Source organism: Salmo trutta, chromosome 27 (genome assembly GCF_901001165.1).
Source record: "Salmo trutta chromosome 27, fSalTru1.1, whole genome shotgun sequence".
NCBI lineage: Eukaryota > Metazoa > Chordata > Actinopteri > Salmoniformes > Salmonidae > Salmo > Salmo trutta.
Genome location: NC_042983.1, coordinates 20,938,686 through 20,963,137, shown reverse-complemented (window position 1 = coordinate 20,963,137; position 24,452 = coordinate 20,938,686). Strand labels below are relative to the sequence as shown.

Genomic DNA, 24,452 nt, shown 5'->3' with positions numbered 1-24,452 from the left:
TACCTCAAGCTCTAAACCCTCAGAGGTAGTAATCACACCTGTGGGGAGAGGGGCATTCTCCTTACCAAACCACATTACCTTTGTTTTGGAGGTGTTCAGAACAAGATTAAGGGCAGAGAAAGCTTGTTGGACACTAAGAAAGCTTTGTTGTGGAGCATTTAACACAAAATCTGGGGAGGGGTCAGCTGAGTATAAGACTGTATAATCTGCATATAAATGGATGAGAGAGCTTCCTACTGCCTGAGCTATGCTGTTGATGTAAATGGAGAAGAGCGTGGGGCCTAGGATCGAGCCTTGGGGGACTCCTTTGTCAACAGGCAGTGGCTGAGACAGTAAATTTTCTGGCTTTATATGCTGCACTCTTTGAGAGAGGTAGTTAGCAAACTAGGCCCGCAAGAATGGAATGGTCTACCGTATCAAAAGATTTGACCAAGTCAATAAAAACAGCAGCACAACATTGCTTAGAATCAAGGGCAATGGTGACATCATTGAGGGCCTTCAAGGTTGCAGTGACACATCCATAACCTGAGCGGAAACCAGATTGCATACCTGAGAGAATACTATAGACATCAAGAAAGCCAGTCAGTTGAATATTGACAAGTTTTTCCAACACTTTTGATAAACAGGGCAAAATAGAAATATGCCTATAACAGTTACAGTAGGATCAGCTTGATCTCCACCTTTAAATACAGGATGAACCGTGGCTGCCTTCCAAGCAATGGGAGCCACCCCAGAAAGGACCTCGGACTCAGTGACTGCCTGCAGGGAGAAACTTTGTACCGGGGCAGGGGAAAAAGAGGGAGAAGCATTGAGATAGTCACATTAGAAGGGGTGGGAGATGAGGAAATGTTGCCGGGCAAGGACTTGATATGTAACTTGTAACTTGATATGTAGTTTGAAGAAATAATAGATGAATACCCTCCGTCATGGTTTACACAGGCACATATAATACACATATAATACATTGTAATCCTCATAAAATCTTGATTATTCTAGTCTTTCATTAACATAATCAATCATAGAAACATAATGTGTTTATGTGTGGCACCTGGGTGATAAAAAATGATAGGATAATAATGAAATGGTGGATACCAGTGGATAGTACAGTATTTTACATCTACTGTATACGTAGCCTAGTGTGTGTGTGTCCAGATAATTTGACACTGGGTGGGCCTGAGGTGATCGCAGTACAGGAAGTATTTAGGAAGGGAAAAGATCCAGCAGATGATACACACTAACATACATATTAAAATACTATCCACCATTTTAATTGTAGTTTTTTTATCACCAAAGTGCCACACAGATTACTAGGCTATGCAATAGAGATTAGCGATCAGGCTATACACTACAGCTACAGTATATTGCAGTATGTACAAACACAAAGGGAATGGAGCAACTGCAGGCAATTTCCTAACTATTTAAAAAAAAAGAATGGCACAGCAGCCCAATTATTAGCTATGCCTTTGTTGGGCAGTATTCACAAACCTATATGACCTCTTGTCATTATATAATTGTCACCAAAGCCCAGCTGGGCTAACAATACAGTCAGTGGTGGTTGATGAGGAACAGTCTGAGCGGGGGTTTTGAACCAGGGACACCTGACCCAGCACTAACATATGGATGGGGATGCTATACTCTCACTATTAGTTTAGATTCTAGAAAACCCCATATTTAATTAAATTGGCCAGAGCGGTACTGCTTCATCGAATTGATAGAGGTAACTGTACAAAAAATATAATCTCGAATTTGACCTACGACACGAACGGAAGCGGAAGTAGTAACTGAAGCGCCGCTTGTTGTTGGAGCGAGCGTGTTTGCAGAAACGTATGGCTAACGCTTTTACTAACAACAAGTACATCACATATCGCTAAGTGTATATATTGATACAAAGGATTTTCGCTTACCTCAATTTCTCGATCCAAGCACACCAACATTGGCAGTGGAGCTAATGTTAGCCAACCTTAGTATAGCATCCCCATCTTAGCTGGCTGCTCTAGAAACTCGCTAGCTAACGTTCAGCTAGCTAACATTAGCTAGTCATCGTTCATCCAGTGACACTGTAAATTGTAACTTTTGAACCACAAAAGTGCTTAAACTTTCATTCAAGCAATCATGGCGGATGTTACTGCACGTAGCTTGCAGTATGAGTACAAAGCGGTAAGTATGACATTGAACTAAGCTGACGTTAGCTAACTAACGTTACTTCGAGATGTTTTCACTCATGCTGTATTGTTTTCTTGCGTCTAAGTAGTTTGCAGTAGTTCGGTAGTTATCTAACGTGTTACCGGTATGCTAATGTGGCTGGACACAGTATTGTACTTTCTACTGGTTACTAACTAGGTAGTTAGCGAGAAGTTAGCCAGTTAACGTTAGTCTGTTAGCTAGCCAGTTTGTCCTAATGTTGACAAACGAATTTCTCAATAAGTTTTTTTATTTTTGTGCTTCAGTAAGTGTGTAACTAGCCAGCATGGTGAAGGCAAGTTGCTTTACCCTTCCTCTTAACTTTGTCTATTGTCCAATACTAGAACTCCAACTTGGTCTTGCAAGCGGACCGTTCGCTCATTGACCGCACAAGGCGTGATGAGCCCACAGGAGAGGTGCTGTCCCTGGTGGGGAAGTTGGTGGGAACCAAGATGGGTGACAAGTCCCAGAGGACCAAACCTTCAATGCTGGAGGAGAGACGGGCAAAGTAAGTACAACTGCCTCTTCAAGTATTTTTTCTGGTGCATGTCTGAAACACTTCTTGACTGACCCATGTATGACTATTCCCTCCACCTTTGTCTTTTGAACTGTGCAGGAGGAGGAAGAGAGATGAGGACAGGCATGACATGAACAAGATGAAGGGCTTCACCCTCCTGTCAGAGGGCATTGATGAGATGGTGGGCATCGTGTACAAGCCTAAGACCAAGGAGACCAGGGAGACCTATGAGGTCCTTCTCAGCTTCATCCAGGCTGCGCTTGGAGATCAGGTCAGAGAAACAACTGTTAAGACACTTGTGCAATTATGTGTCTGTCTCAAGGGGTCATTGGTTTGAAAAGAATGAAGAACACTATGCAGACCATATATAATGGTGGAATGAACAATGTTCTATTCAAATCAATGACTTGATTATGCCTGTGCTGTATTTTTGTATCTCTGCAGCCGAGAGATATCCTGTGTGGAGCGGCTGACGAGGTGCTGGCTGTGCTGAAGAATGACAAGATGAGGGACAAGGAGAGACGGCGGGAAGTGGAGCAGTTACTAGGGCCTGCAGATGACACACGCTACCACGTGTTGGTCAACCTGGGCAAGAAGATCAGTGACTACGGGGGTGACAAAGAGCTCCAGAACATGGGTAAGGAAATGAACACAATGATGAAGGAATGTTTACATTATATTCACTCAACTGGATCGTGCATTCATTTATGGCTACTATTATGCATTAAAGTGAACCAATGTTTCAACACACAGATGACAACATTGACGAAACATACGGAGTGAATGTCCAGTTTGAATCTGATGAGGAGGAGGGTGATGAGGACCAGTTTGGGGAGGTGCGAGATGACGGATCAGACGAAGAGAGTGAAGGAGAGGAAGCAGACTTGGGCTGCACTCTGACAGCCAATGTAAGACCCCTCATTCACATAACACACACGTCTGTGTTTATACTAAACTACAATGTTTCTTTTAACCTTTGCACTAATTAAACATGTATCACGTAGCTTGGTGTGACAGGTGATGTGATGACAGCCAAGAAGAAGGAGCTGCACCCTCGTGACATCGATGCCTTCTGGCTCCAACGTCAGCTCAGCCGTTTCTATGACGATGCCATAATCTCTCAGAAGAAAGCAGATGAGGTTCTGGAGATCCTCAAGGTATGTGTTTGTGTGTGTATTTGTTTCAGTATCTCTGCCTTTGTCTATGTGGTTGCCTTGGTCTCTGACTGACTCCCTGTCTCTGTATTCCACAGACGGCCAGTGATGACCGAGAATGTGAGAACCAGCTGGTCTTACTGTTGGGATTCAACACCTTTGACTTCATCAAAATCCTTCGTCAGCATCGTCGCATGAGTGAGTACCTATCATTTCCACAACTAATGTACATTAAGTTAACATTTAGAGGGGGACTATAACAGCATGCATTGCCAAAATTGAGAGGTCACTCATAATCAATTTCTCTGCTCCCTCACAGTCCAGTACTGTACCATGTTGGCAAGTGCTCAGAGCGAAGCAGAGAAGGAGAAGATCATAGGAAAGATGGAGACAGATCCAGACTTGTCCAAAGTTCTTTATCAGCTGCAGGAGACTGAGAAGGAGGATATTATTAGGGTAAGAAACCATCTTAATTGTTGTATTAATCACTGGATAAATCATTGTTTCTACACTGTGTACTGTAGACGTATTGGAACAGACTGAAATACATAGAAGGATAAATGATCACCTAAGCATTTAATGTTGGTTCCTTTGGTCTCAAACAATGGCTGGTGTTCATGTCTTCAGGAAGAGCGATCTCGCAGGGAGAGAGTAAGGAAGTCTCGCGTGGACAATGACTTGGAGTCTATGGACATTGACCATGGAGAGGTGAGGAGGACCATGAATAATGCACGCATGACTATAGCCACTGTAATCCACAGACGATTTTCACATAAACTATAAACATTACACACATGTAGCAATGACATACATTCAATATGAATACATTGATGCTAAATAAATCCTAACTTCAACCATTTACCCCCCCCCTCTCAGTCCATGACCCCTAAACAGTTGCTGGACCTGGAGGACCTGGCCTTCACCCAGGGAAGCCACTTCATGGCCAACAAGAGGTGCCAGCTGCCCGATGGCTCCTTTCGCAAGCAGCGCAAAGGCTACGAGGAGGTGCACGTTCCTGCACTCAAACCCAAGCCCTTCGCTGACGATGAGGTGTGTGTGCGCCTATGTATTCATATTTTTTGTTGTTGATGTACATTTTACATTTTTACATTTTAGTCATTTAGCAGACGCTCTTATCCAGAGCGACTTACATTTCATTTCATACATTTGTTTTATTTATTTTTTTCGTACTGGCCCCCCGTGGGAATCGAACCCACAACCCTGGCGTTGCAAACACCATGCGTTGCAAGTACTGACGCTTCTAGCAAGTGAATGGTCTTATTTTCAAGAACTGTCACCCAAGCCTCAATTGATCATCTGTATTATTAGGTGCTGGTGACCATTGAGAAGCTGCCCAAGTATGCCCAGGCAGGTTTCGAAGGGTTCAAAACCCTGAACCGCATTCAGAGCAAGCTGTTCAAGACTGCTATGGAGACCGATGAGAACCTGCTGGTGTGTGCTCCTACGGTTAGTAAATAAACCACGGTCAACTATAATACACTGCTCTCTGCTCAGCACTCTGTCATGTTGCATATGTTCAAAAGTGCCATTGTTGAACTCCGTTTTGTTTTATAACTTATCCCAATGTATTTTCTTCCTCTGTTTATTCCCCTGGGTACCTCCAGGGAGCAGGTAAGACCAACGTGGCCCTCATGGCTATGCTAAGAGAGATCGGCAAGCACATCAATCTGGACGGAACCATTAACTTGGACGACTTCAAGATCATCTATGTGGCTCCTATGCGCTCGCTGGTACAGGAGATGGTGGGAAGCTTTAGTAAGGTGAGACTTGTTCTTTTTATGGGGTCCGAACTCAGTGTTATATGCTGTCACGCACTTAAATTGCCAGGAGAGCTATGTTTGTATAATAAGGAATTCTGTGATTGTGTTTTGCATGTCTCCCTCCCTCCCAGCGTCTGGCCAGTTATGGCATCACAGTGTCTGAGCTGACAGGAGACCACCAGCTGTGTAAAGAGGAGATCAATGCCACCCAGGTCATCGTCTGCACCCCAGAGAAATGGGACATCATCACACGCAAAGGAGGCGAGCGCACCTATACCCAGCTAGTGCGCCTCATCATCATTGTAAGTACAGACACGCTCTCAAACTTAAATGGTCCTCTTATGGACTTTATGCAAGACCCTTTAGTCAAACATCCCATTACTATTTCCCAAGCATTTACGTTATTTGACATGATTTTTAAAACTGTAGTTATAAACTCATTGGGTGTAAGAGCTGTATGTAACTGAGTGTGTGTCTGGTGGTCAGGATGAGATCCATCTGCTGCATGACGACCGTGGGCCAGTGCTGGAGTCTCTGGTGGCCAGGACCATCCGCAACGTGGAGCTGACCCAGGAGGACGTGCGTCTGCTGGGTCTCAGTGCCACCCTGCCCAACTACGAGGACGTGGCCACCTGCCTGCGAGTAGACCCCGCCAAGGGACTCTTCTACTTCGACAACAGGTCAGCCAGGGCTCAGGAAGGAGGGTCAATCTCTCCACACACTCTCACTTATCATCCTACTATAGATGAACAGGTTTTGTGAGAGGTTGGATTGGAAGCACAAATCTGACTGATAGTCTTTTCTGTCTTCCAGTTTCCGTCCAGTGCCCCTGGAACAGACATATGTGGGCATCACTGAGAAGAAGGCTATCAAGCGCTTCCAGATCATGAATGAAATTGTCTATGAGAAGATCATGGAGCATGCTGGGAAGAACCAGGTGAGGCCTGCTCAGCCTAGTGTTCTTCAGCCATCATCTGACTCTGCATTGCCGCCAACACAAAACATGAGATCCTGGAAAATCCTAATGTCTATCAGATGAGAAATATCAACAGACAGAAAGTTCCACACAATCTAGTATTCGTGTGCTAACTTGTGTTTGCCAGGTGCTGGTGTTTGTCCACTCCAGGAAGGAGACGGGGAAGACGGCCCGGGCTATCAGGGACATGTGTCTGGAGAAAGACACCCTGGGGCTGTTCCTGAGGGAGGGGTCAGCCTCAACTGAGGTCCTCAGGACTGAGGCAGAGCAGTGTAAGGTGAGTTCATCTGACCTGGGGACTAATTTTAGCTAACAAAGCCTGTAGAATCTCTCCATGTCCAGAATTCTACACACATCTGTCCCAAATCTGTGAGTAAAAAAACAAATTGTACAATAATCTGATTATTAAAGCTGCAATATGTAACTTTTTGGGCGACCAAAACAAATTCACATAGAATTGTGAGTTATAGATCTGCCATTCTCATTGAAAGCAAGTCTAAGCAGCGGTAGATCTGTTTTATGTGCGCTATTTCTATGCTTCCCGTTAAGTTTCGTTTTACATCTTTTACTTTTGGTTTTGAACACCAGCTTTAAACAGCTGAACATACAATAATTTTGATTATTGAAAATATATTTCACAGTGGTTTAGATTTGTCACAAACTGAAATTAATTTAACTATTAGAATTTTAGCAACCAGGAAATGGCGAAGCGATTTCTGCATATTGTACCTTAAAAAAAAAAGGAACATTACATACATTTTTTTTCGTCCCCCAGAACCTTGAGCTGAAGGACTTGCTGCCCTACGGTTTTGCCATCCATCATGCTGGTATGACCAGAGTGGACCGTACCTTGGTGGAAGATCTCTTTGCTGATCGCCACATCCAGGTTAGTCTCTACTAACCTCTTTCCTTTAATACAGTCAGAGCTATTGTTACAACGTCACCGGACCTGTCTCACTGAAAGGGCTCTGTCTGTTTCAGGTGCTGGTGTCCACAGCCACATTGGCCTGGGGTGTGAATCTGCCTGCACATACTGTCATCATCAAAGGCACCCAGGTGTATAGCCCAGAAAAAGGCAGATGGACAGAGCTGGGAGCCCTGGACATTCTACAGGTTAGTCTGCATTGGCTGGATTAGACTAGTGAGGTACATACACAGAGCTAGACTTCACTGTAGCAGAGTATTTTATGAGCTAGATAATGCTCAAACTCTAGCTTTGTAAGTTTGAATGACACCTATGTTCTGTGCTGTGTTCAGATGCTTGGTCGAGCTGGGCGTCCTCAGTACGACACCAAGGGAGAGGGCATTCTGATCACATCCCATGGGGAGCTGCAGTACTACCTATCTCTGCTCAACCAGCAGCTGCCCATCGAGAGCCAGATGGTTTCCAAGTTGCCAGACATGCTCAACGCTGAGATAGTGCTGGGCAACGTGCAGAATGCTAAGGTGAGCGTAAACTGGATTTACAACACCGCACACAACTCACCACTAATAACAATACAGACATGCTGTGGTTTGCTACTGAAACTACCTGTGGAGAGACTGATCAACTAGAACCATTAGTGCTAACATTCAAACCCTTGCTGCTGTAGAGGTCTTACTCCTCCCTTGTTGTCTCCTCATCAGGACGCAGTGAACTGGCTGGGCTACACCTACCTGTACGTGCGCATGCTCCGTAACCCCACCCTGTACGGAGTCTCCCATGACGACCGCAGCTCTGACCCCCTGCTGGAGCGCCGCAGGATGGACCTGATCCACACTGCAGCCAATGTGCTGGACAAGAACAGCCTGGTCAAGTACGACAAGCGGACCGGCGCTTTCCAGGTACACACTGCTCTACCAATGCAGTGACACTGACCTATTGAGGCCTCTTCAAGATTCTAAGATGGTGAAAACAAAGATTATGCTATTGATATTCATAATAGATGACTTTTCTCATCCTTCCCTGAAGGTGACGGATCTGGGTCGCATCGCCAGCCACTTCTACATCACCCATGACTCCATCCAGACGTACAACCAGCTGCTGAAGCCCACCCTCAGTGAGATCGAGCTTTTCCGTGTCTTCTCTCTCTCCTCTGAGTTCAGGAACATCACTGTCAGAGAGGTATGCAGCACTCTAGAATAGGGATGGGCACGGTTATTCAAATATCCAAATGGGCGTTACTATTCGCTTACTTGGGAGAGTATTAACTTTTGAGGGAATAAATATTGGCTTACTTTAACAATGAAAAGGATTTGACTAAAATGAAATACGATTATCTATGTGACATTGTTACATAGCCTACAAGGATAAACCATTACATATTTATTTTATGTTTAATGACAGTTTGTATGAGTGCGCCCCATAAAAAAGATTCACCGGCAGCCTACACTCATTTCACACGAGTAGCTTGTTGTTATTGTCAGCCAATCAAAGCGCTGCTGCAGTCAGAGGCTCCATGTGTAGCAAGTGAAGTGGGAGATTTCTAATCAATACAAAAGGGAATTAAAATAACAGAATTCAGTTGGCTAAATGAGAAGGAGTAGGCTAAAATAATCAACCAGGACGTAGGCTGTTGTTTCATATGAATGGAGTTGTTGTAGACAAGGACAGGAAGTGCATGCAAGAAATACTCAATTAGTTATGCGTGCTACCTTAGCTAGCTAGATAACAGCAGCAACACGTTTTTCTATCATACCATCTGATAGTGCCTGTCTTGCCTGCATCAAATCGTTGTAAAGAAGCTAGCTAGCTACAGTAGCCAGTTAAGTTAACCAGGTAGCTAGCTAGAGTCTTTAACTGGCCTGTAGCCAGCTAGCTTCTTTACAATGATTTGATGCAGCAAAGACAGGCACTACCAGATGGTAAGATAGATAACCTATGGCAGCAACAAGTTTGGCTACTTTCTCTCTCTCTCCTACACACACCCTTCTGCTGAAACAAGCAGAGGGCAGCACACCGGCTGTCTCCATTGAAGTTTGAAAACTTAAAAAAAAAAAAAAATTGTATTTCGACTATCTGAATAGCCAGGGGGGAAAAATGAAATCATTTAAAATGCCCATCCCTACTCTAGAATACTATATTTAATTACAAAAGGCCACACATGTTACTGAATGCTTTTGGCCTAGGTCTATACCAAACCAGCAACTGATGTACAGTAAAATGCTACAGATACATGAATGCTCACGTGGGGTCTTATTTTAGGAAGAGAAGCTGGAACTGCAAAAGCTGCTGGAGAGAGTTCCCATTCCAGTGAAGGAGAGCATTGAGGAGCCCAGCGCCAAGGTTTACTACTACTACATGTGTCAATGTTGACACTACACTGATCAATGATATGGAACACCGCTGCAGTATGTATTGCTAGAGCCCTGTTGCTATGAGCCAGTTCTGAGGTGTGTGTTCTTATTACAGATCAACGTGCTGCTCCAGGCTTACATCTCTCAGCTCAAACTGGAGGGCTTTGCTCTGATGGCTGACATGGTCTACGTGACGCAGGTAAGGCTATGTCCATTTGTTTGTTTGATTTGAGAGATGTTTTAAGTATTTTACCAGCATCTGACTGTTAACTATATCCTTCCTCAGAGTGCTGGAAGACTGATGCGAGCCATCTTTGAGATCGTCCTGAGCAGGGGATGGGCCCAGCTCACAGACAAAACCATGAACCTCTGCAAGATGATTGACAAGAGGATGTAAGTTAACCATTGCTGTTTATTCCTAGTTTTCACTGATGAACACCTTAGTCACCAGTCCTAGTGAATTATAGTTAACAAAAATATAAATGCAACAATTTCAACGATTTAACTGAGTTACAGTTCATATAAGGAAATCAGTCAATTGAAATTAATTAATTAGGCCCTAATCTATGGATTTCACATGACTGGGCAGGGGCGCAGCCATGGGTGGGCCTGGGAGGGCATAGGCCCATCCACTTGGAAGCCAGGGCACACCCACTGGGGAACCAGGCCCAGCCAATCAGAATGACTTTTTCCCCACAGAAGGGCTTTATTACAGAGAGAAATACTCCTCAGTTTCATCAGCTGTCTGGGTAGCTGGTCTCAGACAATTCCGCAGGTGAAGAAGCTGAATGTGGAGGTCCTGGGCTGGTGTGGTTACACGTGTTGTGCGGTTGTGAGGCCGTTTAGACATACTGCCAAATTCTCTAAAACAACATTGGAGGCGGCTTATGGTAGAGAAATTAACATACAATGATCTGGCAACAGCTCTGGTGGACATTCCTGCAGTCAGCATGCCAATTGCACTTCCCCTCAAAACTTGAGACATCTACGGCATTGTGTTGTGTGACATAACTGCACATTTTAGAGTGGCCTTTTATTGTCCCCAGCAAAATGTGCCTCTGTGTACTGATCTAGCTGTTTAATTAGCTTTTTGATATGCCACACCTGTCAGGTGGATTGATTATCTTGGCAAAGGAGAAATGCTCACTAAAAGAGATCAAAAAAATTGTGCACGAAATTTTGTGGGTATGGATAATTTTGGGGATATTTTATTTTAACATGGGACCAACACTTTACATGTTGTGTTTTATATTTTTGTTCAGTGTACATGACGAGGCTAGAATGAAATGTGATGTTCCTCTGGTCTTCTCTGTCTGAATGTGTCCCTCTCCTACACAGGTGGCAGTCCATGTCTCCTCTGCGTCAGTTCAGGAAGCTCCCAGAGGAAGTCATCAAGAAGATTGAGAAGAAGAACTTCCCCTTCGAGCGCCTCTATGACCTTAACCACAATGAGATTGGTGAGTTTGCTCTGCATTGCACCCCAAATGCCCCAGCTTGATCTGGACCCACTAACACTACATGCTCATTGATTCATCCCCGGTTGTTGAAGTTGTCATTGAAAGTGTTTCTGTCCCTCAGGTGAGTTGATCCGCATGCCCAAGATGGGGAAGACCATCCATAAGTACGTGCACCAGTTCCCCAAACTGGACCTGGCCGTCCACCTGCAGCCCATCACCCGCTCCACACTGAAGGTGGAGCTCACCATCACACCGGACTTCCAGTGGGATGACAAGGTCAGTGGATCTGTACACTACCCTCAGGCTGTTAGTTTATAGCTGTTATATGGCTCAGATTAAATTGGGTTTTTCTTACTGTAACACACCGACACATTCATACACACCTTCTCGGTGGCCCATACAGGTGCATGGCTCGTCAGAGGCCTTCTGGATCCTGGTGGAGGATGTAGACAGTGAGGTCATCCTACACCACGAGTACTTCCTGCTCAAGGCCAAGTACGCCCAGGACGAGCACCTGGTCACCTTCTTTGTGCCCGTGTTCGAGCCCCTGCCCCCACAGTACTTCATCCGCGTGGCCTCTGACCGCTGGCTGTGTGAGTGCGACACTCCTCTGGCTAGCTCTTATTAGTACCTTAGTCGATTCAAACTGTATAAGCAAATCTAAAGTTTTGGAGGATGTCCATTGAAAATGTTTCTCTCTCTCTCTGCACATCTCTCCCTCTCAGCCTGTGAGACCCAGCTGCCGGTGTCTTTCCGCCACCTGATCCTGCCAGAGAAGTACCCCCCTCCTACTGAGCTGCTGGACTTGCAGCCCCTGCCTGTGACCGCCCTGCGTAATGCCGCCTTCGAGACCCTCTATCAGAACAAGTTTCCCTTCTTCAACCCCATCCAGACACAGGGTAAGACACACTCTGAGACTCTGAAGTGTCACCATTTGGGCTAACAGTTTCTCACTGCACCCATCTGACCTCTCAGACCAATGTGGCCCATTCAATGACTTCGATCAGGCACATGCCTCTATACCTTTGGTGCTTACATTGTGAGTAAAATAACGTGGTATTCTCTGTTTTGTCCAGTGTTCAACGCTGTGTACAACAGTGATGACAACGTGTTTGTGGGAGCCCCCACCGGCAGTGGGAAGACCATCTGTGCTGAGTTTGCCATCCTGAGGATGCTGCTGCACAACGCAGAGGGACGCTGTGTCTACATCACACCCATGGAGGCCCTGGCTGAACAGGTACAGGGTTATCAAGATGGGGTGTTTTCAACTTTAACATAATGTTGTTTTCGTATGACTTCTGATTATTCGCACTTATATTACCCATTCCTTCCACCCCGTTTAACATCACTCGTGTGTGTCCAGGTGTTTGTTGACTGGCACCAGAAGTTCCAGGATGCTCTGAATAAGAAGGTGGTGTTGCTGACGGGAGAGACTAGCACTGACCTGAAGCTGCTGGGGAAGGGTGACATCATTGTCAGCACCCCGGACAAATGGGACATCCTGTCACGCCGCTGGAAGCAGAGGAAGAACGTCCAGAACGTCAGCCTCTTCATCGTGGACGAGACTCACCTCATTGGAGGAGAGAACGGGGTAAGGCCATGATCCAAACTGATAAAACTTATATATCCACATGCCTAGTGCTTTGATTAGATATCAACTATACAATGCTTTTTTGACGTGAAGTAAAATATATTGATATTCATACTCACCGTCTTGCTTGAAGCCTGTGTTGGAGGTGATCTGCTCCAGGATGAGGTACATCTCGTCTCAGATTGAGCGTCCCATCCGCATCGTGGCCCTCAGCTCCTCCCTGTCCAACGCCAAAGACGTGGCCCACTGGCTGGGATGCAGCACCACCGCAACCTTTAACTTCCACCCCAACGTCAGGCCTGTCCCTCTGGAGCTGCACATCCAGGTCTGTACCATGACTGTAATGTCCTCTCAACCTGTTACATCATCAACCTGCCCTTATCCAAATAAAACACCAATAAGGTTTTGTCCATAAAATATATTATTATCTGGCTGGATAATATCATATCTGCTCAATTTAACTTAATTGTAATTCCTCTCTCAGGGCTTCAATGTGAGTCACACCCAGACTCGCTTGCTGTCCATGGCCAAGCCAGTATACCACGCCATCATGAAGCACTCCCCCTCTAAACCGGCTGTGGTGTTCGTCCCATCCCGCCGACAGACCCGCCTCACCGCCATCGACATCCTCACCTTCTGTGCTGCTGATGTGGTCCCTCAGAGGTCAGACCCATAACCTTTACACACTTTAATCTTTCTGAGTGGTGCAAGGAGTTAAAACTCTTTATGTATACAGTGTTGGTAGATGTTATAACATGAAGTCTCAGAGCAGTAACAGATGTTCCTGTCTCCCTGTAGGTTCCTGCACTGCACTGAGAAGGACCTGGCTCCCTTCCTGGAGAAGGTGACAGACGGCACCCTGAAGGAGACGCTGGCCAATGGGGTGGGCTACCTGCACGAGGGCCTGTCCACTACAGAACGCAGGATTGTGGAGCAGCTCTTCAACTCGGGTACGACTGGCCACTCCCTTAGACCTGCTGATATAGTACATAGTTAGAGAAAGTATAGCGGGTGATTGTTAAATGACACACTGTGTCTGGTCCTCTGTCTGCAGGTGCAGTCCAGGTTGTAGTGGCCTCACGCTCCCTCTGCTGGGGCACAAACATATCTGCTCACCTGGTTGTTATCATGGACACCCAGTACTACAATGGCAAAATACATGCGTAAGTAACTTATTTATTTTTGGTTGTTGTAATGACTACATTTCCTAGTCTATATCACTCAGACCCCCCTACTGCCTCAGTTTAAGTGTGTTAGTGACCATGTCCTCTGTGTCCCCAGCTATGTGGACTACCCTATCTACGATGTGCTCCAGATGGTGGGCAAGGCCAACCGGCCCCTGCAGGACGATGAGGGACGCTGTGTCATCATGTGTCAGGGTTCCAAAAAGGTACGTCAGCAATATCCTCTTTTTCTCTCCATTTTCACTCAGTCACTTTTTCTGTCACTCCATCATTCTGTAATTTTAGCACCTAATCTATTTTTCTCAAATGTAGGATTTCTTCAAGAAGTTCCTGTATGAGCCCCTGCCGGTGGAATCTCACCTGGACCACTGCATGCACGACCACTTCAATGCTGAGATCGTCACCAAGACGGTGGAGAACAAACAGGACGCAGTGGACTACCTGACCTGGACCTTCCTGTACCGCCGCATGACCCAGAACCCCAACTACTATAACCTGCAAGGTGAGACAGGCACACCTACAGCACTGGCACTGCTCTCTACTGTTGAAATTCTAGACATGTAGTATTTTTCCATGCCTGTAGTGTTTTTGTCAAGGAGTCTTATGTTAATGTGCTGCTCTCCATCTCTCCCTTCCAGGCATGTCTCACCGTCATCTGTCCGACCACCTGTCAGAGCTGGTGGAGAACACCCTGCATGACCTGGAGCAGTCCAAGTGCATCAGCATCGAGGATGAGATGGACGTGGCACCTCTTAACTTGGGCATGATCGCTGCCTACTACTATATCAACTACACCACTATCGGTGAGAACTACCACAACCAACATCCCATTGTCACTAAATATGGCTTTATCAGTCACATCACCTATGCTGTGAACCACTCCACAGACTAAGCAAATGTTAAAATAGAAAACATACATTATACAGTATATAACTTCAGTTACTGATATTTTGTGTTTTTATCAGAGTTGTTCAGTATGTCCCTGAACGCCAAGACCAAGATCCGTGGATTGATTGAGATCATTTCCAATGCTGCTGAGTACAAGAACATCCCCATCAGACACCATGAGGACAACCTGCTCAGACAGGTAAACACACTAATGCACGTCAATAATCATATGCACTTTTGCAGACTTACCCCACCCAAATAGCCATGTAGAACTGGAAGTAATGGAAAGTGTGAATTCATTGCTCACAAATACTAATCTGAAAGCATTCTATGAAATGATCATTAATTAAGTTGTGTATGTTGTGTTTTCAGCTGGCCCAGAAGGTGCCCCACAAACTGAACAACCCCAAGTTCAACGACCCCCATGTGAAGACCAACCTGCTGTTGCAGGCTCACTTGTCCAGGATGCAGTTGAGCGCTGAGCTCCAGTCAGACACAGAGGAGATCCTCAGCAAGGTGAATGAGAAATGAATAGATGCTTTGGTGCAGTCTAAGGTGTGTTAAATGGACTCTGTAGAACAGAAAGACTCTAGTATGACCTAGTGTTGAAGAGTTCGGAAAGTAGAGGGTCAGATTTGAAGTGTGCTAGTGTTTCAAAATCTATGTGTACGGTTGTGTGTCCTGTCCAGGCTGTGCGTCTGATCCAGGCCTGTGTAGATGTGCTGTCCAGTAATGGCTGGCTGAGCCCTGCGCTGGCTGCTATGGAGCTGGCTCAGATGGTCACCCAGGCCATGTGGTCCAAGGACTCCTACCTCAAACAGCTGCCCTACTTCACCTCTGAGCACATCAAACGCTGCATGGACAAGGTAACACATCCACTACTGCCTGTTACTCTATTCATTTGTAACACTTCCATCCAAGGGATCATGGCCATCTTGCTTTGGTGTGGATCTTGAAGCTGATCTCTCGTATCTCTCAGGGTGTGGAGAGTATCTTTGACATCATGGAGATGGAGGATGAGGATCGTAGTGGGCTGCTGCAGCTCTCAGACACCCAGATAGCTGACGTGGCTCGCTTCTGTAACCGCTACCCTAACATTGAACTGTCCTACGAGGTGGCAGAGAAGGAGAACATCAAGAGGTGATTTAAATGGGGGTGTTAGAGATTGTGGGGAAATAGGTTGACTGAATATAGAGAGATCAGTACCACAGGAAAATGTTTGTTTGCTTCAGAGGTTGTTAATTATAAGGTCTTTGCTACTACTACTGCCCAGTGAATCTATAGACCATTGAGAATGAGAGAAGAAGAGTAAGTGAAGGTGTCTGATCATAGCTTTGTGTTTACAGTGGAGGTCCAGTGCTGGTTCTGGTCCAGTTGGAGAGAGAAGAAGAGGTGACTGGGCCTGTTATTGCCCCACTCTTCCCCCAGGTATGGATCATCACCACCAGTTTGTCAGAACTCCTCTAGTGATTCATTCAAAAAGCACAAACTCAACAATAACCATGTTTAACCTTTGACTGTGTTGTTTCAGAAACGTGAGGAGGGCTGGTGGGTGGTGATTGGAGACCCCAAGTCCAACAGCCTGATCTCCATTAAGAGGCTGACCCTGCAGCAGAAGGCCAAGGTCTGTTTATAACCCTAACTGGACCTTAAAGAGCCAATACATGCAAGCATCTGCATATTTTGAGTCGCCTACATGTAGGCTAGCATGTAATTGATCTAGCGTCTGAAAGCCCAAAAGTAATCTTAAAGGTGAATACCCTCTGTGTCAGCATTGCTTGGCCTCACTCTCTGTGCCCTTTTCTCCCATTGCAGGTGAAGCTGGACTTTGTTGCACCAGTGCTGGGCGTTCACAACTACACACTGTACTTCATGAGTGATGCCTACATGGGCTGTGATCAGGAGTATAAGTTCAGCGTGGATGTGAAGGAGGCAGACAGCGATGGAGACAGTGATTCAGACTAATCAGGCATCAACAGATGACAAGTCATTTCTCAATTCAAGCTGGGATCAGTAGAGGTTGTTTGTTTTGTTTTATACTGAACAAAAATATAAACGCAACAATTTTACAGTTCATATGAAATCAGTCAATTTAAATAAATGAATTAGGCCCTAATCTATGGATTTCACATGACTGGCAATACAGATACCATCCAAAAAATGGGCCTCAGGATCTCGTTGCAGTATTATTGTGCATTCAAATTGCCAATGTTCATTGTCCGTAGCTTATGCCTGCTCATACCATAACCCCACCGCCACCATGGGGTACTTTACATCAGAAAACCGCTCACCCACACAATGTATTATGATCATGCTCTTTAATATGCCACGCAGATGGATTATCTTGGCAAAAGATAAACACTCACTAACAGGGATGTAAACAAAGGACAAAATGTGTGAGAAGCTTTTTGTGCATATGGGACATAACTGGGATCTTTTATTTCAGCTCATGAAACATGGGACCTATATGTTGTTTATTTTTGTTCAGTGTAGAGGCATTGAGTCAAGTTTAGTCAGAATCTCTCTTTGGACTGTTTTATTCTATTGTGCCTGAGGTAATTGTCAGACCTTTTTGTACAATTGTTTAAATGTGCTCCAGTCGAGGATAGTAATGTGTGTGTGTATATAGTACCTAATTAGAGAAGTCAACCAAAAGATGAAGTCTGCTTACATTTTAAGTAAACAAGTCATAGTATATCAAAGATTGACTCAATTTAACTGTTTCACAACTCTGCAATCATGGTTGGGTACTTTGTAAATAATCTACCTGTCAAACTCAGTAAGGCAACCTGATTACTTTCCCTTTAAGTCAGAAGACAAAGGATCCGTCAAACGCATTTGGTGTGTAATCAGTGACCTCTGACTCGCTCCGGTGGAACAAGCTTGCGCCTTTCAAGACTAATTTGAATGTCATTTAACAGTCTCAATGTATTTTTTTCCCCCTGGCAACAACTGATTAGTAAAAAAATTAAGCTACTCCCAACCCTGTCTGCTATTAAGAGTGATCAGCCTGTTTTGTTTGTTGGTGAAATACCTTTATGCTGTCATGGCTTTTCCAATAAAAATTATCCAGACTATGACTGTAAATTAATATAATCTGAAGACCATCTTTAATTATTCATAAAGGTGAAAGTGAAGACATTTTCCATCAAAAGCTTACTAGAAGAAAGTGGTTTCTGGAAACATTTATCTAGCATCTAGACATAAGTGTGCTGAATCCCTTGATTAAATAGCTATGACAATTTTATTTTCTTGATATTACAAAACACCATTGGAATGTGTAAATTGTATTGTTAATGAAATACATAATTATGACATTTAGGGCCCACATTCATTTTTGAACCACAAAACAAGTGCACAGGCAGGAATCTTATCAGTATCATGACCACTCTAACCTCATTAAAACAGGTTATTGCAAGAGGGATTAATAATAGACATCATACATGACAATTTCAGTGCTGTTGGCACCCTCGACAGTACAAGGTAAATTCAGCACTGTTAAACACTGGATCTAGAAGTCCTAACTGGCCCAACATACTGTACATGTTCTCAGACCCCAGACTGGTAGTTCCAGACTGCTATCTCCCCATTGTCACTGCAGGAGACAAGGAGCCCAGCCTCCTTCGGGTGCCAGGCGATACAGTTGACATCCTGGGTGTGGGCCTTAGGTACATGGGCAGACAGGGAGAAAGCAGGCTGGTCTGGGTCAGCCGTCTCATCCTCCTTAAACACACGTACTCCGTCATCCCCACATGCAGTCGCTAGGGCACCCATCAGTGGACACCTGAGAACAACCAAAGAGTACTGACTTGGTGAATCTGGCTGCATTTTTAAATATGTAAAGTGGTTAAAATATAACCTACCTTCCAAAAGTTTGGGGCCACTTAGAAATGTCCTTGTTTTCCATGAAAACATACATGAGTTGCAAATTGAGTAGGAAATATAGTCAAGATGTCGACAAGGTTATAAATATTGATTTTTAATTGAAATATTAATTGTGTCCTTCAAACTTTGCAGCAATTACAGCCTTGCAGACCTTCGGCATTCTAGTTGTCAATTTGTTGAGGTAATCTGAAGAGATTTCACCCTATGCTTCCTGAAGCACCTCCCACAACTTGGACTGGCTTGATGGGCACTTCTTACGTACCATACGGTCAAGCTGATCCCACAGGAGCTCAATAGGGTTGAGATCCGGTGACTGCTGGCCACTCCATTATAGACAGAATACCAGCTGACTGCTTCTTCCCTAAATAGTTCTTGCATAGTTTGGAGCTGTGCTTTGGGTCATTGTCCTGTTGTAGGAGGAAATTGGCTCCAATTAAGCACCGTCCACAGGGTAGGGTATGGCATGGCGTTGCAAAATGGAGTGATAGCCTTCCTTCAATATCCATTTTACCCTGTACAAATCTCCCACTTTACCACCACCAAAGCACTCCCAGACCATCCCATTGCCTCCACCATGCTTGACAGATGGCGTCAAGTTCTGCGTCTCATTAATGTTCTTTGTGATCCGAACACCTCAAACTTAGATTCGTCTGTCCATAACACTTTTTTCCAATCTTCCTCTGTCCAGTGTCTGTTCTTTTGCCCATCTTAATTTTTTATTTTTATTGGCCAGTCTGAAATATGGCTTTTTCTTTGCAACTGCCTAGAAGGCCAGCATCCCGGAGTCGCATCTTCACTGTTTACGTTGAGACTGGTGTTTTGCAGGTACTATTTAATGAAGCTGCCAGTTGAGGACTTGTGAGGCGTCTGTTTCTCAAACTAGACACTAATGTACTGGTCCTCTTGCTCAGTTGTGCACCGGGGCCTCCCACTCTTTCTATTCTTGTTTGGGCCAGTTTGCGCTGTTCTGTGAAGGGAGTAGTACACAACGTTGTACGAGATCTGCAGTTTCTCACATAGAATAGCCTTCATTTCTCAGAACAAGAATAGACTGAAGAGTTTCAGAAGAAAGTCATTTGTTTCTGGACATTTTGAGCCTGTAATCGAACCCACAAATGCTGATGGTCCAGATAATCAACTAGTCTAAAGAAGGCCAGTTTTATTTCTTCTTTAAATCAGGACAACAGTTTTCAGCTGTGCTAACATAATTGAAATAGGGTTTTCTAATGATCAATTAGCTATTTAAAACAAACTTGGATTAGCTATCAAAATGTGCCATTGGAACACAGGAGTGATGGTTGCTGATAACGGGCCTCTGTACACCTATGTAGATATTCACATTTTTTGTTTTAAATCTGCCATTTCCAGCTACAATAGTCATTTACAACATTAACAATGTCTACACTGTATTTCTGATCAATTTGATGTTATTTTAATGGTCATAAAATTTTCTTTTCTTTCAAAAACAAACATTTCTAAGTGACCCCAAACTTTTGAACGTTCTATAAAGAGGAGGACTCTCACCATGCAATATCATACACTGTCCGTCCATGAAACCCCGAAAGGGTACAAACACATTTCCAAGCCGCGCCGGTGCCTTCTGTAAAAAAACAAATGTAAAAAAAATCTTGTTTTTCCTTACCTTCCTTTTCCCCACAACATCTATACATCTATGGAGCATTGTGTGTATCTTTCTCACCCTGCCCACCTTCAGGCTGACATTCTTTCCAGATCTTCACAGTACAGTCATCACTGCAGGAGGCCAGTCTCTGGCCACTTGGGTCAAAGGTCAAACCCCAGACAGTGGAGGTGTGTCCTTCCAGGGTCGCCCTACACTCCCAGTCATCATCCTCTTCTTTATAGACACACACATTGTTGTCGTAGCTACATGAGGCGAGGAGCTGCGTAGAGAACGTCACTTAGCTTTAGTGGGGGGAGACAGGGAATGCAGAGTACAGAATACTGAAACGATTAGTCCAGAGAAGCCTTGCAATAACAATGGGGTGTCATGAGATTATATAACATTGCTATTAGTACAAGGAGTGAAACAGCATATGAAATAGGCAGTACCTCCTGTGTTGGGTGCCAGACAACATGCTTGACATCCTGTGTATGAGAGTTTACCACACTCACACACTCATACTCATTCTCCTCATCCACTGAGAAGGAAAGAGATGGTGAGAGACTATTCAAAACTACATACAGAGAAACAGTTGAATGTTAATACTTGTTTCTCGTGATAGGAATAAAATGAGTTTGTATTTCTATATTGATGCAGCACTAACCTTCCCAGATCCAGACGCTCTTGTCTCTACTACATGTAGCCAGCAAGTTACCGGATGGGGCCCAGGCCACACATTTGACCTCATTCTCATGTCCTTCCAACACAGTCAAGCACTGAAAGAAACAGAGACAGTGTGATGCTCTCAACTAGGGCCATATCTTACCATCATCACCATAAATGTATATACAGTAGTAAGCTGTTCACAGTGACCAGTCCCCTCACCTCAAAATCATCATTCTTCTTTTTCCAGATGCAGGTTGTGGCATCAAAGCTGGCTGAGGCCAGGTAGTTCCCACATGGGGACCATGCCACCTTTCTGACAGTTCTCTGGTGTCCATCCTGGAGCACGGTCTTGCATTCCCAAGAGTCACCTACACAGATAATCAAATAGGGGTCATTTTTCCCAGTAGTGTGCTACTGCAACCTGCAATTTGGGGCGGTCCGGCATGTGGGCATTCCTGCATCCCTAGCATCCCATTGGTTCCTGCATGAAACACCGGTGACACCGTGTGCTAACTACACTGAACAATATAAACGCAACGTAAAAAAAGTGTTTTATGAGCTGAAATAAAAGATCCCAGAAATGTTCCATAAGCACAAAAAGTGTATTTCTCTCATATTTTGTGCACAAATGTTTACATCCCTGTTAATGATTATTTCTCCTCTGCCAAGATAATCCATCCACCTGACAGGTGTGGCATATCAAGAAGCTGTATAAACATCATGATCATTACACAGGTGTATCTTGTGCTGGGCACAAAAACAGGTCACTCTAAAATGTGCAGTTTTGTCACACAACACAATGCCACAGATGTCTCAAGTTTTGAGAGAGCATGCAATTGGCATGCTGACTGCAGGAATGTCCACCAGAACGATTTCCAGAGAATGTAATGTTCATGTATCTACCATAAGCCGCCTCCAACGTCATTTTAGAGAATTTGGCAGTACGACCAACACTTGCAAACCAAGTGTAACCATGCAGGCCCAGGACCTCCACATACAGCTTCTTCACCCAGCTTCCCTGAGAAACTGTGTCAGTGAAGCTCATCTGCGCGCTTGTCGTCCTCACCATGGTCTTGACCTGACTGCAGTTTGGCATCATAAGCGACTTCAGTGGGCAAATGCTCATTTTTGATGGCCACTAGCATGCTGGAGAAGTGTGCTCTTCACGGATAAATCCTGGTTTCAACTGTACCGGGCAGATGGCAGATATATAGCATCGTGTGGGCGAGCGGTTTGCTGATGTCAACGTTGTTAACAGAGTGCCCCTTGGTGGCAGTGGGGTTATGGTATGGAAAGGTATAAGCTACGTACAACAAACACAATTGCATTTTATCAATGGAAATTTGAACGCACAAAGATACCGTGATGAAATTGTGAGGTCCATTGTCGTGCCATTCATCCGCCGCCATCACCTCATGTTTTAACATAATAATGCAAGGCTCCATGTTGAAAGGATCTGTACACAATTCCTGGAAGCTGAAAATGTCCCCGTTCTTCCATGGCCTGCATACTCACCAGACATGTCCTCCATTGAGCATGTTTGGGATGCTCTGGTTCGACATCATGTTCCAGTTCCCACCAATATCCAGCAACTCCGCACCACCATTGAAGAGGAGTGGGACAACATTCCACAGGCCACTAAAAGCATGATCAACTCTATGTGAAGGTGATGTGTAGCGCTACATGAGACAAATGGTGCTCACACAAGATACTGACTGGTTTTCTGATCCATGCCCTTGCCTCTTTTGGGGGGGTATCTGTATTCCCAGTCATGTGAAATCCATAGATTAGGGCCTAGTGAAGCTATTTCAATTGACTAATTTCTTTATATGAACTGTAACTCTGTAAAATATTTGAAATTGTTACATTTATATTTTTGTTCAGTGTAGTTTGCTAGTTAGCGACACAGTGTGCACAGCAAGCTACGCCTAACAAAATTATAAACGCAACATGCAACAATGTCAAAGACTTTACCCAGTTACAGTTCATATAAGGAAATCACTCAATTGAAATAAATGAGTAGGGCAGACTGGAGGTTAGTGTACTAGCTAGCTTGATAGCTAACTAGCACACGGTGACACTCCCGTCTGCTGTGTACCGGAGTCTTCCTAAGGACTAGATGGCTAAACTAGCAGACTATCCACTGGCGTACGTACGGCTAGCAAGATAACGTTGTCGCCAACGATCCTACTCATGATGGTTTAGCAGTGGCTGGCATCCAACATTATTGTGCATTAATGCCACCTACTGTACTGGAGGGCATTGGCTTCCCGCCTGTCCCTAACTTACAACTAGAACACGTAACTTTTTGAGCGACCAGACCAAATTCACATAGAAATATAGATCTTTCATTCTCATTGAAATCAAGTCTAAGAAGCGGTAGATCTGTTAAATGTGCTTGAGTTTCCCGTGCTTAAGTTTCACTTTAGGTTTTGTAGACCAGCTTCAAACAGTTGAAAATACAATATATGTGGCTATGGAAAACATTTCAAAGGTTTAGATGGTACAATGACTCTACACAATGACTGCTTGTTTTGTCACAAACTTAAATTAGGCTAACAATCAGAATTGTAGAAACCAGGAAATGGCGGAGCGATTTCTGCAATGTGGATCTTTAAAAACCAATATAAATATAAAGAGGTGCCTGCAAATGCAGAAATGCCCACATGCAGGAACGCCCCCTTCTAATCTTTTGTTTGTTTGTTTGTTTCCGCGGGCACATGCTGCTGATAAGGTTCATTTCACAGCGGATTTGTCATATTTACCTTCCCTTCCCCATATTCGAATGGTTCGGTCACCACCGCATGATGCCAGCAATGTGCCTTTGGGGTTCCATGCAACATACCAACAGCGGGAATCTGGATGCGCATTGAATTTCTGTAGAAGGGCCAAAGTGTCGTTCATTGCTAGCACGCTGCTATCTAGCTAATGACTTGTTATTGGCAACTGATAATGCTGCTACCAAAACAGCAAGCTAGTCGTAGCTATGCAAACGTCATACACACATAAACAAGGAAGACAGCTAATACCCACTTCAAATACGAGTTTTTTTATATGGTATTTCTAAATAGATTTCGCAACTAAAGTTTTACCGAAAATACTCCAACCTAACGTCTTACTTTCTCTTCCTCTCCGTAGATAAATGCTGCCAATCTAAAGTCCATTCGGCTCATTACCGCCGCCATCAGTACATGACGATCATTGCATGTTTTTGGACACGTTGTACCAAATGGCTAAAGTGTAGCTGCATAATATCCCAGTAGGTGGTGGTAATA

General features: G+C 44.5%; 2 protein-coding genes across 3 annotated transcripts; one reads left to right on the top strand and one right to left on the bottom strand.

Moving 5' to 3' along the window:
* The first annotated feature begins 1,766 nt into the window (after positions 1–1,766).
* Positions 1,767–18,082, top strand: LOC115164575 (U5 small nuclear ribonucleoprotein 200 kDa helicase). Its single transcript, XM_029717209.1, has 44 exons — positions 1,767–2,157; positions 2,526–2,689; positions 2,798–2,969; positions 3,143–3,335; positions 3,452–3,606; positions 3,703–3,855; positions 3,951–4,050; positions 4,172–4,308; positions 4,480–4,560; positions 4,729–4,902; positions 5,182–5,319; positions 5,478–5,633; positions 5,765–5,935; positions 6,120–6,313; positions 6,447–6,570; positions 6,737–6,886; positions 7,385–7,495; positions 7,591–7,722; positions 7,867–8,055; positions 8,236–8,433; positions 8,561–8,713; positions 9,794–9,874; positions 10,001–10,084; positions 10,172–10,278; positions 11,224–11,342; positions 11,464–11,618; positions 11,746–11,935; positions 12,068–12,241; positions 12,419–12,579; positions 12,706–12,933; positions 13,067–13,258; positions 13,418–13,596; positions 13,732–13,883; positions 13,988–14,096; positions 14,215–14,323; positions 14,430–14,619; positions 14,756–14,920; positions 15,083–15,204; positions 15,378–15,521; positions 15,695–15,871; positions 15,985–16,145; positions 16,352–16,433; positions 16,537–16,629; positions 16,821–18,082. The coding sequence occupies exons 1-44, from the start codon at positions 2,113–2,115 to the stop codon at positions 16,968–16,970; spliced, it is 6,414 nt and encodes a 2,137-aa protein (XP_029573069.1). The 5' UTR covers positions 1,767–2,112; the 3' UTR covers positions 16,971–18,082.
* Positions 18,083–18,095: 13 nt separating this feature from the next.
* On the bottom strand, positions 18,096–24,326 carry LOC115164576 (probable cytosolic iron-sulfur protein assembly protein ciao1-B). 2 transcript variants are annotated; one of them, XM_029717210.1, is made up of 7 exons: positions 23,943–24,326; positions 21,397–21,545; positions 21,176–21,287; positions 20,961–21,049; positions 20,590–20,791; positions 20,415–20,490; positions 18,096–18,789 (listed from the first exon to the last, which is right to left on the bottom strand). In XM_029717210.1, the coding sequence occupies exons 1-7, from the start codon at positions 24,079–24,081 to the stop codon at positions 18,555–18,557; spliced, it is 1,002 nt and encodes a 333-aa protein (XP_029573070.1). In that variant the 5' UTR covers positions 24,082–24,326; the 3' UTR covers positions 18,096–18,554. The 2 variants fall into 2 exon arrangements, with proteins under 2 accessions (XP_029573070.1, XP_029573071.1); XM_029717211.1 differs by having other exon boundaries at positions 20,599–20,791.
* Between the last annotated feature and the right edge of the window lie 126 nt (positions 24,327–24,452).